This window comes from Myxocyprinus asiaticus, chromosome 34, assembly GCF_019703515.2.
Source record: "Myxocyprinus asiaticus isolate MX2 ecotype Aquarium Trade chromosome 34, UBuf_Myxa_2, whole genome shotgun sequence".
Taxonomy (NCBI): Eukaryota; Metazoa; Chordata; class Actinopteri; order Cypriniformes; family Catostomidae; genus Myxocyprinus; species Myxocyprinus asiaticus.
In genome coordinates, this window is record NC_059377.1 from 38,287,473 (window position 1) to 38,305,252 (window position 17,780).

The 17,780-nt window shown below is 38.9% G+C and overlaps 1 protein-coding gene across 2 annotated transcripts in view; it reads left to right on the forward strand.

Moving 5' to 3' along the window:
• Positions 1–10,604: 10,604 nt before the first annotated feature.
• The window catches only part of LOC127424937 (chromodomain-helicase-DNA-binding protein 4-like), a 43,215-nt gene continuing 36,039 nt past the window's right edge, over positions 10,605–17,780 (forward strand). Inside the window, exons 1-4 of one of the 2 annotated variants that reach the window (XM_051670504.1) lie at positions 10,605–10,838; positions 11,235–11,363; positions 16,446–16,567; positions 17,520–17,747. In XM_051670504.1, the coding sequence (XP_051526464.1) occupies positions 11,309–11,363; positions 16,446–16,567; positions 17,520–17,747 (405 nt within the window). In that variant the 5' untranslated portion in view covers positions 10,605–10,838; positions 11,235–11,308. The remainder of the gene's footprint in view (positions 10,839–11,234; positions 11,364–16,445; positions 16,568–17,519; positions 17,748–17,780) is intronic. The other variant, XM_051670505.1, reaches the window with a different exon arrangement.

Below are 17,780 nucleotides of genomic sequence, written 5' to 3' on the forward strand. Positions count from 1 at the left end.
TTTAGTTCTAAATCTGAATATATAGTTATAAATCAGAATATTTCACTGTAAACCTGAAAATATAATTATCAATATATATTTGAAAATCAGAATATATAATCTGAATATATAGGTATAAATGTCAAGGTTTTGGGGAGAGGTAAGGACCCAAACACAGAGTAAAAAATCAAAAATACTTTATTAATAAAAATAATCAAAATCCCACAAGGGGGAAAACAAACAGCCCCGAAGGGGACAAAAGTAATCCAGGGAATCGGGCAGAGGGAAAACGAGGAACAGGACCAACCGGACCTCACTGAAACCAGGAAGTGACAGGATGACTGGAATGCAGAAGAACATACACAAGTACTGACTAGAGAACAAAACAAGACGAACTGAAACTGGACAGCAAACACGAGACTAAAATGGGGAGAGAAAGAGGGTTAATCCAGGGCAGGTGTAAACAATGAAACAATAATGAGCAAACAAGGAGTCAGGTGTGACGTCAGACCGAGAAGCACATGGCGCTCTAGAAACAGTAACAAAGCCACGTGTTCTCACAAGCAGGCAAAACAACCGATTAGCATGAGCGCACATCGCCAAGACAATGAGGTGATACACTCATGCCAATCGACAAGACGAGAGCAGACAATTGTGTGAGAGTTCGGCCACACACACACCCGACACCTTACCGAAGTGACCGAACCTCAGCACAAGAGATAGACAAGGAGTATGAATGTCAGGGTCCTGGAACCAAACTAGACAGGAATGCAGGACCCAGACACCAGACATGAAATACAACAGACAGAAGAGCACGCAGCCGGGAATAAAACAGGAACCACACGTACGAAGACAGACATGGGCGGATAATGCCACGGCCCTGTTAGACCAAAACCCAGACTGACAGAGAGACAGTACCGTGACAGTACAACCCCCCCCCCAAAGGGACACCACCTAGCATCTCAAAACGGGAACATCAAACAAGACACCAAACACACTGAAACAAATACTAACACAGAACAGAAAGCACAGAGAGGGAGGGAGCGCTGGCAGCGACTGGGGAGCGGACTCTGTGGCCGGGAGCGCTGGCAGAGACTGGGGAGCGGCCTCCATGGCCGGGAGCGCTGGCAGCGACTGGGGAACAGGAGCCCTTCTCCTCCTCTCCCGGATGGCCGGGAGCACAGCTGTGGGAGCGGCCATCATGACCGAGGACGCTGGCTCTGGGACGGACGAGGCTTCAGGCGCTGGATTTGGGACGGACTAGGCTTCAGGCACTGGCTCTGGGACGGACGAGGCTTCAGGCGCTGGCTCTGTACACACTGTACAGACTGACAGAGAGACAGGACCGTGACAATAAATCTGAATATATAATTGTAAATCTGAATATATAGATATAAAACTGAATGTATAGTTATAAATCTGAATATGTCATTGTAAATCCGAATATATAATTATAAATCTGAATATATAATTGTAAATCTGAATATACTGTATAGTTAAAAATTCTGAATATATTGATATAATTCTGAATATATAGTTGTAAATCTGAATATTTATAAACCCTGAATGTATCATAATAAATATGAATATATAAATCCTGAATATATATAGTATGCTGAAAGACACACTCATTTATTATTATTATTTTGATACAAAATGTGTGATTGTATTTCTGTGAGTGAGTATGAGTCAGTTTATGAGACCAACACATAAAAAGTGAGAGATAAACTGTGATTACACTGCTTATTATAATGAGATTATGTTTTTCAGAGAAATGGGTTGCAATGATTTTAACATTACATATACCTCACCTCTTGGCCAGTCAACTTGTGCTATATTGCAGTGGTTCTTTTAATTTAATTGCAACTGTATTTTCAAGAGATAAATTAGCAGCAATTTCTTCCTTAATCAACGTCTCTAGTTTTGGTTTCACTAACAAGAAAAGGATTTGAACTAAAAAATGTCACATAGTCATGCATTTGACATGAGACCGATGGCTGGTTATAAAACAATAGAGGAATGTTAAAAAACACCCAACCCAAAGTACATTTTCCATTCATGTATCCTATCAGGACACAAAAATAACAATGACACATCATATCACAGACAAATCAACAGTAAATTTTCTTTCAATGGGTCTCTTGAATCACTATAATGTGACTGAGATATTATACATTTCACATATATTATAGCTAGAGTCAACTCACTTTTGTCTCCAAGCTATTGAAAATTGTTTTTAAATAAATGACATTAAATAATATGATTGCCAATAAACTGCGAAGGTCAATATCTGCCTATGAAGGGCAATAATTTAACAACGTTGTAGCACCTAATCAGTGAGCTCTACCTGAATGGATACAACAAAAAAAAGAGGTATCTGTCTGTAGTTCTTGGAACTTCCATAATCAGAACCGGATAGCTCATATGACATCAGCTGTTATTAGATGTCTGTGAGCTTTGGATTTGCGAGACTGTATTGTCCACTGGACGCTGAATAGTTTACTTTTTTCTGATTTTTTTTTTTTTTTTAGTAATGCAAACGTCTCTTTTCGGTGACATTTGCCATTGATATCTTTCTTTAACCTTTTTGCTTTTTCTTTCTTATTGTCTTTTTGTTGGTTGGAAGAAATATGGTGGAGTACCTCCAGGAGGCTGAGATGTCAAGGCCTTATTCCCCTACATCCTACACTCAGCAAAACAGGCCTGCACCATTTAAAATTCTTATTTTAATGTAATTAATTTATGAATTTTATTCATTCCTTACCTAAAGATTTTTCCAGTAATAGACACTAGAATTATAAGTAACATTTAAAGGTATACAAGGTCCATACAATGCAACTGAATGGTGACCAAAACTCTGAAGCTCCAAAAAGCACATAAATGCAGCATAAAAGTAATTCATATGGGTCCAGTGGTTAAATGACTGTGAAAGAGAAAGCAAGAAACACATCAATATTTAAGTCCTTTTTTTTTTTTTTTTTAACAATAAATCTTTCACATCTAAAAGTCACACATGGCACCTGTTTAGTTTTTCTTTCAGATGTGAAAGTGGAGATTTAGAAAGCATTTTGATCTGTTTCTCACCCACATCTATCATATCAATTTTGAAGACATGAATTTAACCACTGGAGTCTTATGGATTACTTCTATGTTGCCCTTATGTACTTTTTGGAGCTTCAAAGTTCTGGCCACTATTCACTTGCAAAGAATGGACCAGCAGAGCTGAAATATTATTCTGAACAAAAACAAACAATTTTAGAAGGAGAAGAAAGGCATACAGATGTGGGATGAGGTTGAGTAATGAGAGATTTTTAATTTTTGGGTGAACTCTCTTTTTAATAATATAATGGATGTTTAAGGTTAATGCCTAGTGTATTTAACATTATTTATAAATATTACTTTATTGTTCTACATGCTGTTTATAAAAACATTTGTAAAGTAGTTTAAATGTACTTATTGCATGTATTTATATTCATCCAAAAATAAAGGAGCTACCATGTTTACACATTTGCTTATGGTGTGGATTATTTTACAATATTTTTTAAGGATAAAACAATCTGAAAATATTAACCCACTTATGACATTCCTGTAAAAATGAACCAGCATTTGGGTTGAATGAATAACCCATTTGTTGGGTTAAAATGAACAACCCAGCTGGGTTAGTTTGGCCCAACATGTGTGCTGTCCCATATTTAAACAGCGGCTGGCAGGGCCGGAGTGGCAATCGGGAAGATCGGGAGAATTCCCGGTGGGCCGGTCAAAAAATTGGGCCGCATGTTGATTGATAAACTTTCATCATATGTCTCATAACAATTGCCAACAATCCGTAACATCCGGTATTTAAACGATCAGAATTGCTTTCCGTATTATAGCAGACGCAGTCTGTATTTTATCATCTCACACATAACAAATGAGAGAGTATCCTGTGAAATGAAACTGATGGGAAGGATCACAGAAGATCCATCGAGAACAGATAGGCTACTAATAGCTGAATGGATGAATGTGCTTCAGATAGCCTAAAAGATCATCACAAGTTTAATACTGACTGCAGTCTCACAATCTCAATCAATTAATCTCTGAAATCCTCTTCCCTAGCAGTGCAGAATGATAATAGCATAATTATGTTTTGTCACAAAATAACAGAATACTTAAAGTAAATGAATACAGATGCAACAGCACGACACGGTATGAAAATAATGGGACTTTACAGCTCTCAAAAGATTAAACTCAACGAAACAAACTGCACAGAATGCCTTCAATGTTGTATCATGCGATAAAACCCTCTTAAAGAGACAGTAACCATTTAGCCTTTGTCCTGAACATTTACATTCCAAGTAAAAGAAAAGTACAAATGTGTTATTTTTAGTCTTTTATTTCACTCTTATCATTGTAAAATGGCACGTTTTTGAATGGCATGTAAAAATGTAAAAACAATCACTCAAACTTAATTGTATTACTGGATCTGTTGCTATTTTAATGATCTAAAATACAAAGCACTGACCATTTAAAGTGTGAGCCTGTACATCTTGAAAGAGTTATAAACATTTACAGTTCTATAGTGTTATTATGTGCCTAGATAGTCTTTAAAATAAACTTAGTCCACCCAAAAATGAAATTTCTCTCATCATTTACTCACCCTCATGCCATCCCAGATGTGTATGACTTTCTGTCTTCTGCTGAACACAAATTAAGCTTTTTAGAAGAATTTCTCAGTTCTGTTGGTCCTTTCAATGCAACTGAATGGTGATCAGAACTCAGAAGGTACAAAAATCCCATAAATGCAGCATAAAAGTAATCCATACAACTACAGTGGTTTAATCTATGTCTTCAGAAGCGATATGATAGGTGTGGGTGAGAAACAGATCAACATTAAAAAAGTATTATTATTATTATTTTTACTATAAATTCTCCTCCCTGCCCAGTATGGGGCGATATGCTTATGTAAATCACCAAAAACAGAAGAAGAACTCTTAAGAGAGAAGAGTGCTTATGAAAGTGAAAGTGGAGATTTATCTAAACATCTTCATTCATGTTCTGCAAAAGAAAGTCATACACATCTGGGATGACATGAGGGTGAGGAAATGTCCCTTTAACATTCACTTATTTTTACAACACATACAATGATGTCTTATGACAAAGTGAAAATCTTAGTGAATGCCGTATGTGGTATAATGACATGGAGAGCTTAAATAATTTTCAAGTAATTACATATATTGCACATTTTTGCTGTGATCTTGTTTTATTGTTATCATCTTCACCTCCAACCCCCCTTTTGGGTGTGGGCTGACTTGGACATGACATCCTGGGCTGAATATGAATCCCGCTCCGGCCCTGGAGGCTGGGCTAAAAACAACCCAATTTGGGTTATTTTTAACCCAGCATTTTTTAGAGTGTATTAATAATAAAACCAGATATTTAAAAAAAATAAAAATAAATAAAAATAAAAAAAACACACACAATCTTAAAATGTTTAGGTCTGCTGGGATTTGCATTTAGCAGGCTTTCCTCACTTTTACCATGGTTACACAGCTCCTGTACACTGGGAGTAGAAATATACACACTCATCATCTCAACAGTCAACCACCAGAGGTCGGTATCAGCACATCCCTGATTTATTGTGACAGTGGCAGCGACTAGTACACCCAGAAATGAAAATTCTCTCATCATATACTCACGCTCATGCCATCCCAGATGTGTATGACTTTCTTTCTTCTGCAGAACACAAACGAAGATATTTAGAGGAATATCTCAGCTCTGTAGTTCCATACAATGCAAGTGAATGATGACCAAAGCTTTGAAGCTCCACAAATCACATAAAGGCAGCATAAAAGTAATCCATAAGACTTCAGTGGTTTAATCCATGTCTTCTGAAGCAATCCAATCGGTTTTGGGTGAGAACCGATCAAAATGTAACTCCTTTTTCATAAAGGAAAAAATATTTTCAAGATGACATATCTTGACATCAGCATATGCTTGCCGATCATGATTCCTAGCACCATCTAGCGTTCTGCATATGCATCAAGTACTAGGAAGTGTAATCTATCTTGAAATCATGATTGTGTCTAGAGACTGCAATGGCAAGATGTACAGTGAAGGAGTATATTTTGGTTAATATGTTGGTCTGTTCTCACCCAAAATCGATTAGATTGCTTCAGAAGACATTGATTAAACCACTGGAGACTTATGGATTACTTTTATGCTGCCTTTGTGCTTTTTGGACCTTCAAAGTTTTAGTCACCATTCACTTGCATTGTATGGACCAACAGAGCTGAAATGTTCTTCTAAAAATCTTTGTTTGTGTTCTGCAGAAAAAAGAAAGCATACACATCTAGGATGGCATGAGGGTGAGTAAATGATGAGAGATTTTTCATTTTTGGGTGAACTTACCCTTTAATTATTCTAGTTAACTGTTTATCTTGAAAATATTCACTTATGTCTACAGATATTTTCTGTCTTTAACACTACATTTTGTTTCTTGTCTGTATTTGATTCATTGTGTTATGGATCCCTTGCTTGTATTTTTGAGTTTATGACTCAATTTTGTCTTCTGACATTTTGATCGTAGTTGAATGGATTGTGTTATTATCTGAATAAACATCATGCAAATTAATCCTAACCCTCTTTGTTGGATTGCTATGTTAGAGGTTGCCAACATAACCAATGGTCTTGTGCTAGAAGGTTAAAAATGGGCAAATTTCTTAATCACACCTGGAAGGAAAGAGCTGCATAAGGCAGCTTGGTTATTTCTCCTGTAATCACTGATTTGCCGTAGGTGGTTTTTGAAGTGATTCTATATTTTAACGGTTCTGTAGACTCTTTTCAGACGTTATTCTGTCACTAGTGACATTAAAAGCTTTGAGAACAGAATGTTTTCAACATCATCCAAGTACTTACTGATGTAGCCAATGGCAGATGATCCATACTAAGTCGGAAGGTGCGCTTTTCCAAATTGCATACTTCTCTACTATTCTATGCCATTGTGTGAGTAGTATATTCACTCTGAAAATGCAACAAAAACAAAAGAACTATGAGTACCTGGATGATGTACTTCTTCAACCGAAAAAATGGAGTGTGGAATGTTGGACACTTCATGCACTCAGTGCTCACGGCTTGCCCTACGTAGCTGAAGGGGCAGGGTTGCATTGCAGCGACCTTTACTTGACAAAACAAGTGTAATTAATGGTGAATGTGGCAACTAATGAAACTTCTGTGAAGACAGCACCTTGCAAATGTGTGTTGCATGCTTTACCATTACATTTCCCATGCTGTGTGAATATGTACATTGTTTTAGATAAAAGTATTGAACTAAGTTTGGCTAACGTGCTAAAGCTAGCGGCAACGCATCGCATGTGTTTAAAATGTCACTTCCATCAGCTGAAAAACAGCAAATGCATTTGCGAAGTAAAAAAAAAAAAATGTAGTGTTCCATTTGGGACGATACTTCATTTTGAAAATTCATACACTACATGGCTGAGCGCATAGTGTGTAGTGTAAATGCACAGTGTGTCATTTAGGACACAGCTCAAATCAACGTATCCTATCCTTAGTACAATATGTTCCTAATAAAGTGCCCGACGTGGTTTCCTGCTGTTGTAGCCCATCCAATTCAAGGTTCGATGTGTTGTGCAATCTAAGATGCTATTCTGCTCACTACAATTGTACAGAGTGGTTATCTGAGTTACCGTAGCCTTTCTGTCAGCTCAAACCAGTCTGGCCATTCTCCGTCGACCTCTCTCATCAACAAGGCGTTTCCATACCCAGAACTGCCGCTCAGTGGATGTTTTTTTTATTTTGGCACCATTCTGAGTAAATTGTAGAGGCTGTGAACATTAACTGAAGCTCCTGACCTGTATCTGCATGATTTTATACATTGCACTGTTGCCACACGATTGGCTGGTTAGATAATCGTATGATTAAGTAGGTGAACAGGTGTACCTTATTAAGTTCTCAGTGAGTGTAAATCATTTCAGTTAGAGTTATTCAGCAATACTGTTTTCATTAGCATGACATTGATTGACAGGCTGTTTGAATTTTTAATTTTCATTAAAAAATGTGCTTTTGTGATACAAATATATTCCACAAGAAGATATGTCTTTGTATTATTGGAGATATATATTCAATTGATCCAGACAAATGACAGTGAAGTTATGGCTGACCCAGTGCACCAAATAAATCTTATTCATTCATGAACAAATTATAGTTCAAGGCCGCTGAAATCCCATTTATTATTAAAGAGTGATGATTTGACCTCATTTCAAATGTTTCCATTGGCAACGGTTTGATTGGGACGGGTTGGGGGGAAAATGCTCATTAGAATATTGAAATATAATATTATGCGGTTTTCCCTCCCTTGATGGCACTGCAAGTATGATCAATAATTATAGATGAAAATGACTGTCAAAAACAGAATTAAACTTCTTTAGATTTTTAAGGTGGGTCAATAAAGCAAGGCGATGCATTCAAAATTATATTCATTGTTTATTTAGAGAAATTCAAACGTCATCTGTGTGATCAAATTAATTGGTTGCTATGCTCATGCATTGTGGGGGTTGGGAATATGATGATATAGACGAGGCAGATGTGGGGACAATACAGCAAATGTATACTGAATGTGTCGAGCTGATACCGTCCATGCTGGGTCCCTTTAGGGCAAACTACTTCCCTTTTTCTTGATGTTTAGCATAGACTCGTTAAATGCCTGTTAAACACGATGTTGGCTAATTAAACAGCCAGCTGAATGATGACGTCAACAGTTAATGTCACAAATATGTTCCTTTAAAGCTATTTCAGTAGTTCCAGGAATACAAATGAACTCGACAGCAAGAAGAAAACAATTTATGATGACAACATTATGAATAGTATTTGGTTCAGACTGAAATTAATGGATGTTGGTGGGGGGAGGGCTAGTCATCGGGCATATTATGGGATGTCTGGGCCATTAGGGAGGGGGAGGGTGTCACACTCAGGACTGTTAAATTTTGTGTCTGTTTATTTAGACTATTTATCAAGCTTTTTTGGTAGAGGTTTCCCCTGAGAGAGTATAAAGACTTTTATTATAATGTGACACTAAGATCACCACATCTAACTATTTACAAGGCCATCTGAACCTTTAACTTCAAGGTACTGAGAACTGTCATTCAACGCCTACCATACGTTCAAAGGGCAAAGTGAGTGATTTGTTAAACAATCCAGCACATTCCCTGGAATTGGAGGCTTATTAGTTTGTATGCTTGTCTGGTTGATTTCCATATTCCCAACTTCCTTTATGTCTAGTTCATCAGTAGACATCTCTGATGGTATCCATATGTGGTCCTTTCACTCGGTTATGGAGTCACATTTTGAGCAGTAAGTGTGTGGGGGAGGGAGGGCACTGGCGGAGAGCGTAAAAGAGTATTATGGTATCCATTTTAGTATGCATTGTAATCTGAAACCCCTCCCTCCCACCCACCCACCCCCCAAAAACACAGACATAAGCGCAGAAACCCAGAACACCTCTTTCTTGCATATCTCCATGACAACTGCCAGCACAGGAAGAATATTATGGTCTGTGTTTTCTTTTGGCTGAGACATTATTACTGGATATTTGGTGCTTTGGAGTGTGGAGGAGGGGTACGCCTGAGTGGGTTGTCATGACAACCACCTTTATATTTTTTGATATGTAATTATAGTCTATGGTGCCTACCACTCCCATCCCTCGAAGAAATGACATATATATATCTATACACAGTATACATATGTACAAATACATATGTAGTGTGTGCATGTACAAACTTGCATGGTGTTGGACTGTATGAGTGACAAGGTCTTTTACAGTTTTTAATTTCACTGCTCTACTTGTTGGTTAGTGTAATATTTGAACATGGAGAAACCCAAGTTGAATGATAATGTGGTGAAAATGGTGAAAAAGCAATGGAGGACAAAATACAATACTCATGTTTCGTTGCGGCCAGTCTACTATGACTTTGTTGGACAAGGCCTTATTTGATCACATCCCAGCATGTGAATGGCTTTTTAGGCCCTTAAACAGCTGCGTTATCAATGTGAAACTAAAACTTGAGTGCAGAGCAGCTTTGAATGTGGCCTTGAACCCAAAACATGTATACCTATACCTTAGGTTATTCATGCTATTATCTGCCGGTTTGGCTCTTGTTTTGGACCCCAAAGCAAGCTTAAGAGGCATGTGGTAGAACGCAGTTGCATGCTAAAATGACTTGAGGCCTGAAACACAGTAACTTTTATAGGAGCCGTGCAAGTTTTGATTATGTATGCCATTTTATATGCTTCCTAATGGCTACTGTACTCATGGTCTATATACAGAATAATAATAAGGAACTGGTCCACGTTCCTTCTTTTTTCAGAGTTATGGTTATTGTGGGATGTCAGTGACTATGCTCATTATTATTATTATGGGATGTTAACAGGGTTGGGAGGGGGTTGCTGTCTCCATGACAACGGTTGCTAAGGGCATGGTGGAATGGGGAAGAGAGGGTTTGATGTGTGTGTGTGATGGGGGGGTTATTATGGTCTGTATGTTGCAAGGTAACTATGCAGTGGGGGGAGGGGTGAATGTCTGTATGTATCTGTATGTGTGAATATGGGGAGGGAGATTATTATGGGATGTCTGGCCCCTGATCTCTTTGTGTCTATGCAAAGGGTGTAAGTGGCAGAGGGAGAAACTGCGCCGCTGTGTGCATCCTGCAGCTAAGAAATAAATAACCCAGATATACTTTTTGCTACCTTTTCAGTAGAAACTGGGAAATTTACTAATTGTATTTAACTGAAAAGGAGCCATTCCACGTGGAGACATCTTGGATTGCATTAGCTGCACCTCTGTGTAATTGAAAAGGAGAACAAGTTGTGTGAGTACACTTTTTTTGTTGTTGCATTAATTATGTTTGTGTTTACATAAATCGTTTTATGTACACACCTGAAAGGAAGTATCAAATGAACCCTAAAAAGTTATGGAGACCTCGTTTGTAACATGCCGGCTCAGTTTCATTTTTGCTGGTTAGCATCACTAGCCTGCTTAGCTGATTACTGTTTGCCAATTAGATGTCCATAACTAAGCATTTTAAAAGTTTAAAGATACTTCACAACTTGCGCCAAACCAAAAAGGGTATTTAAGCACCACTACTTCGATATATTTGCTTGCTTTTCGGGTTTTGCCATTGACTGACCAATATGATCAGCATGCTACCGTGACTATTAACTTCCGTTTTTATTGTTCTTTTATTTTCTGCCTCCCCCGGCTTCAGGAAGGCACCAGAGGAGGACAAAATCGGCACACAAGCGTCCCCAAACCCCTCTAGCTTGTGGAAGTATCATCGATATGTCCGGCAGTGAGGACGAAAGAGATGATTTTGAACATCGGCCAATCATGCAAGGTAAAACATTCACGGATACTGACGCTACTCATCCGTGAAACTCAACACGGTTCGGCGGTTGTGTTGTTGATATTGTCTTTTGTTGACGTGAATAAAACCTAGATGCATTTAATGCATCAAACGTATGATTTGCGTGGTATTTTATGGAGTTTACTGGAGTAAAACTAACGGGATGCACGAGACCAGTTTTTCGATCAACCGGCGGCTAGTCGGCTAAGTAAACAACACGCTGAGTTGTTTTGGGATATTTGCGTTTGTGCAAAGCTTTCAGGGGTAAATTGTCACTTAAATACACAAGTCGCCTCATACATTTGGATATTATTGCATCGACGTTTTTCAGTCAGTGGTTCGTGTTGCCGGGTTTTTACATGGCTCACCGTTGACCAACCGGCAAAACCGAATAATATGACTTAAAATGAGTCAAATATAATATATAACATTAATTTAAACGCCATCGGTTGCACTGATGTTGCAAGCAATATTGATGGTGTTTTGTTGTGTTGTGGTACAGGCATCGGTGCATCGCGGCCTACCGGTACCAGTCGCGTGCGCGTTTGAGCTTGACGCCTGAAGATCTTCAATGCGTTCACTCTCATTTCGCGGGGTATCGGCCTGTAGTATGCACGCTCAAAGAAATCGAGGTTGCCTCCTAAACAATGGCCTGTGTACGTTGTAAGTTAAATATTTTGTTTTTGCGCATCAGTTTGCTTGTGCAGGAGTCGGATGTGACGCCAGTTTTACAGGGAAATGTCTTAAGGTGGGCTTTGCCCAGGCATTCAATGTGCTTTGTTTTTTTATGGGGCCAAAATACTCTTGCATTTATGTCTACATGGTGTTTGAATGTTTTTTGGCCTCGCAAATCATTGAAGCCAGTATATAAGATTAATTTCAATCACACATCTAATGTTAGACCACTATATTGGTCAGGCCAAGTTACTGGCTTCGGCCGTTGAATAACCACAGTGTTTGAAGCCATTTTCAATGGACTATTTTTAACATTTATTTGTGAATTGAATACATTTTGTGTAAAAACTGTTCATTTATGCTATTTTGTTTACTTATTGAATTGTGATGTATATGTCTGCATTATGTACTGGCCTTCAGCCACTGCTCTCAAGATATCGACCATTAAAAGACCATATTGGTCGACAATAGAGCTGTTCAGCTTGTAGTCCAAAAACCCAGAAGAGAATTTGCCATGGGTTCCCTATGGGTTTTTTGAATGGGGGGTTTTCAACTTCTGAGTAAAAAAAGGCCTGTGGTAAACATTACTTGACGTTACGTGGACATGTTGTTCTACAACATAAATTAAACACTTTCATACCTCAAGTGTGAATTTTGAAGCCAAAGTGAGTTGCATAATTAACACACACACAAAAAAAAGAACACAGCGACTTCAAAATTCACGTTTGAGGTAAGTGTGTAGTTTATGTTGTGGAACAAAACGTCCACGTATCGTCATGTCGTAATGTTTACCACAGACCTTCTTTTACTCAGAAGATGAAAAAACCCATTGGAAAATCCAGAGGGAACCCATGGTGAATTAGTCCTGGGTTTGCCTACAAATTGACGTCACTGCTGAAAAGCTCTATTAGTCATGCTAGTATAATCGTTTAATCTTAACATATTCAGTGCAAAGTTTGGCAACTCAATTGCCACATTTCCACTATCGGGCCAGTGTGAGCCAGGGCTATCAACTGGCCAATAGCCTCGAGCCGTAAGACCAAAATTGATCTACATTCCCACCATCGGGACAATAGCCCTGCTACATTGCCCTAAAACCCGCCCTTATTCTGCGTTCCATTCCATGTCGGATGCGGGATATTCCGACTTTATATATCTGATCTCCGACAATAAATTCATTCCATTGCCAGATGCTCGGAAGATGACATGACAACTGCAACGCTCCCATTAGCTTAGCAGAACTTTGACTGTCACCAGAGACTTCTCCTAGCAACCCAAATGATAAGCAATGCTGCAACAGGAGTATTTGTGCGGCAGGTGTTTAATTGTCAAAAGAGGGTACAATTTACCATGTTTTGTACACCTGTCTCTACAAATGTTTGTTAAACAAACTTTAATATCATGCAATATCGGAACTTTGACCCATTGATCAATATTATTTAATAAAAGTGAATGTTTATCACTAATTTTTTACATCTTTCTGGGTGCCAACATGTTTGTGTGACGTCATGCACCTGTATCTCAGTGAAATTGGAGTTGTAGATTTCTGCAAAAGTGTCCAAGTTGGAAGTTCAACTTCAAGTGGCATTCCATTGCACTTTTCATAGTAGGAAGATGGAAATTCCGACAGTCTGATTTGAATGAAACGTGGGATTAAAACGCCTCTCTGGTGCCAACGTCACACACCCCACCCATTTCACATGCAAGAGGGAAGCTCATGCCGAGGTATCAGACCATGGAGACTAGCTAGTCCTCAAAATGAACATTGTGGAGACTGAAGCTGCTCTTTGTTTGCTTATTTTGGTCTTTGCTTGGTGGAAAGCGAGTCCTGGCTCAGCGAAACTCCGCCTTTGACATTGACCCCGCCTCAGTCCCCATTTTGCCTTCTTTGGCCCAAGGGTAATTGGCGGGCCAAAAGCGCTTAGCCATTGGCCCAGAGGAAGCACCAAGGAGACACAATGAAGCCCCTGAAGTGATAGTAGGAACACAACTGGCACAATAGTGGAAACACGGCTGATGAGGCTATGTGGTACCTGGAGGGAAAGCCAGTGTATTGTCTTTCTTAACAAAATCTGAGCCAAATCCATTAAGATATTTTAAAGTACTGTTGTCCAATAGAATATGTAGAGCTAGTAAAATCTTGCAACTTCCAAAGTATACAGGTGCATCTCAATAAATTAGAATGTCGTGGAAAAGTTCATTTATTTCAGTAATTCAACTCAAATTGTGAAACTCGTGTATTAAATAAATTCAGTGCACACAGACTGTAGTTGTTTAAGTCTTTGGTTCTTTTAATTGTGATGATTTTGACTCACATTTAACAAAAACCCACCAATTCACTATCTCAAAAAATTAGAATACATCATAAGACCAATAAAAAAAAACATTTTTAGTGAATTGTTGGCCTTCTGGAAAGTATGTTCATTTACTGTATATGTACTCAATACTTGGTAGGGGCTCCTTTTGCTTTAATTACTGCCTCAATTCGGCGTGGCATGGAGGTGATCAGTTTGTGGCACTGCTGTGGTGGTATGGAAGCCCAGGTTTCTTTGACAGTGGCCTTCAGCTCATCTGCATTTTTTGGTCTCTTGTTTCTCATTTTCCTCTTGACAATACCCCATAGATTCTCTATGGGGTTCAGGTCTGGTGAGTTTGCTGGCCAGTCAAGCACACCAACACCATGGTCATTTAACCAGGTCATCCTGCTGGAAAATGAAATCAGCATCTTTAAAAAGCTGGTCAGCAGAAGGAAGCCTGAAGTGCTCCAAAATATCTTGGTAAACGGGTGCAGTGACTTTGGTTTTCAAAAAACACAATGGACCAACACCAGCAGATGACATTGCACCCCAAATCATCACAGACTGTGGAAACTTAACACTGGACTTCAAGCAACTTGGGCTATGAGCTTCTCCACCCTTCCTCCAGACTCTAGGACCTTAGTTTCCAAATGAAATACAAAACTTGCTCTCATCTGAAAAGAGGACTTTGGACCACTGGGCAACAGTCCAGTTCTTCTTCTCCTTAGCCCAGGTAAGACGCCTCTGACGTTGTCTGTGGTTCAGGAGTGGCTTAACAAGAGGAATACGACAACTGTAGCCAAATTCCTTGACACGTCTGTGTGTGGTGACTCTTGATGCCTTGACCCCAGCCTCAGGCCATTCCTTGTGAAGTTCACCCAAATTCTTGAATCGATTTTGCTTGACAATCATAAGGCTGCGGTTCTCTCGGTTGGTTGTGCATCTTTTTCTTCCACACTTTTTCCTTCCACTCAACTTTCTGTTTACATGCTTGGATACATCACTCTGTGAACAGCCAGCTTCTTTGGCAATGAATGTTTGTGGCTTACCCTCCTTGTGAAGGGTGTCAATGATTGTCTTCTGGACAACTGTCAGATCAGCAGTCTTCCCCATGATTGTGTAGCCTAGTGAACCAAACTGAGAGACCATTTTGAAGGCTCAGGAAACCTTTGCAGGCGTTTTGAGTTGATTAGCTGATTGGCATGTAACCATATTCTAATTTGTTGAGATAGTGAATTGGTGGGTTTTTGTTAAATGTGAGCCAAAATCATCACAATTAAAAGAACCAAAGACTTAAACTACTTCAGTCTGTGTGCATTGAATTTATTTAATACATGAGTTTCACAATTTGAGTTGAATTACTGAAATAAATGAACTTTTCCACGACATTCTAATTTATTGAGATGCACCTGTATGTGGTGTTAAAGGTTGTGCCAAATACAACCAAGGGAAATGGCCAAAGAGTAAATTTTTTTCTCAGGTTTCCCATTTGCGATTCGGTTACAGAAAGCTGCCCACCACGTGACTGTCCTGTAATAACCAGGAACACACAGAATCCATGTCCACAGAACTTGGCAGAGTTGCCTACACAGTTCTACACATTCCCCGGCCCTGTACATTTTATTAAATATTTCGGCTAATTGTTGTGCTTTAAGCACTTGAATTATGAATTCCACAAAATTCAGCAGATTTTTCACCTAAAATCAGCTCAGGAAGTCGGCACATTCTGCCTGTTCTGGAAATAAACTATAAGTAAAATTGCTCTTGTTTACCATTAGCAATTCCATGAAAAAAGCTGCCACATGACTGTCTTGTGTCACTATTACTGTATCTGATGGTGAGTTTCATCTCGCTTATCAGTAATTCTGTGCCATTTTACAATTTCCTATAATACAGTATATTGCCTTCAACTTTCAAATTATTTCTAAATGACTAATATATCGCAATCCTATTGCAAGATTAAAAGTTAAAGTCACTGAATGACGGCATTGATGATCGATTGAATTTGTTAAATTGACTTGCAGTTCTGCATCAGACTAAATTCGTAAATGCTCCTATATGGTGAAGTGACAAAGTGAAATGATTCAAATTTGTTCTACAGACGAGGACGATCTGGATGAGGAGTTGTCAGAGAATGAAGCCCCAAAGGTGAAGAAGAAGAAGAAAGCCAAAAAAAGTAACCGTGAGAGCAAAGGCAGCAAGAAAAATCGCTCCCGCAGAGAGGTGATGGCTTTTCTATAAGTGTTTGTGCACAGTACCTCTGAGAATGCAGTATTCGCTGCCCCCCCCCCCACAAACAATGTCTTAATGGAAAACGCAGATATTTAGTTGGCGTAGCAAATGGGATATCATGTCTTAATAACTGCTAACATCAGAGTTACACAATTCAATTTTTTTAACAACCGAATCCTGAACGTACTGCTTCATTAATGGAATCTGCAGCTATTACTTTCAAAAGACTGAGAGCTTTTGTTTTTGTTACAAAGCCTTGTTGTTAACTGCTCAAATTTTCATTTGGGCTGTTTAATTTAATGCTTTCCTGATTAACTGGTCTAGTGACCTCCTTTACTGAACTTGTAGATGGGGTTTATGACTTCAAAGACTGGCTGAATCATTGAGTTCATCGATTGCAGCCAGTGGTTGCTGTGCACAAGGATCCCAAATACACATGGACATCAATGTAAAATCTCTTTGGTCCAAAATCCTGCTCTTCATAACTGTACATTAAACATTACATCTCTTCTCATTGGCAGTATATATATATATATATATATATTAGTCTTCATCTATCTATCCAACAACACATGACCATGATTAATTTAATATGTGAATGACATCAGCGGAGGAAGTAGTTTATCTGAACATGCATGCGCACACTACAAAAGCCAGTTGTGGTCCAATGCTGTATTAAGCCGAGCTACAATCACATTATCTAGCTCTGGTAGTCCGACTTCACAAAAATTAATGTGGTACAATTTCAGTTGGACTAAAGCATTTACAATTTAACTCTTAAAGTGCATGTAAACGTACTGATGGTCTGTCCATGCTTGTTGCATCATGCTTGATTAGGAAAAGAAGAATTTTTTTTTTGTTGCATAATTGGAATTCGTAAAGCACCCAGAAGCGATTTAAAAGAATGATGCATCCATTTCAAAATATCCTGTGTGTCCTCCAGGATATTGGCATCAGTTCTCCAGAGCCAGGAGATGGCCCTGATCTGGATGATGGTGAAGAAGACCGCTCAGACAGTGAGGGGAGTGACTACACACCAGGCAAAAAAAAGAAGAAGAAAGGTAGCACTGCAAAGGACAAGAAAAGAAGCAGCTCTGGTGCCGACAGAAGCTTAGCTGCCTCAAAACGGAGGGAACCTGAAGAAGAGGACGACGACGACGATGATGATTCGGTAGGCAATATGAGAAGCTACAGGTTCTCTTAA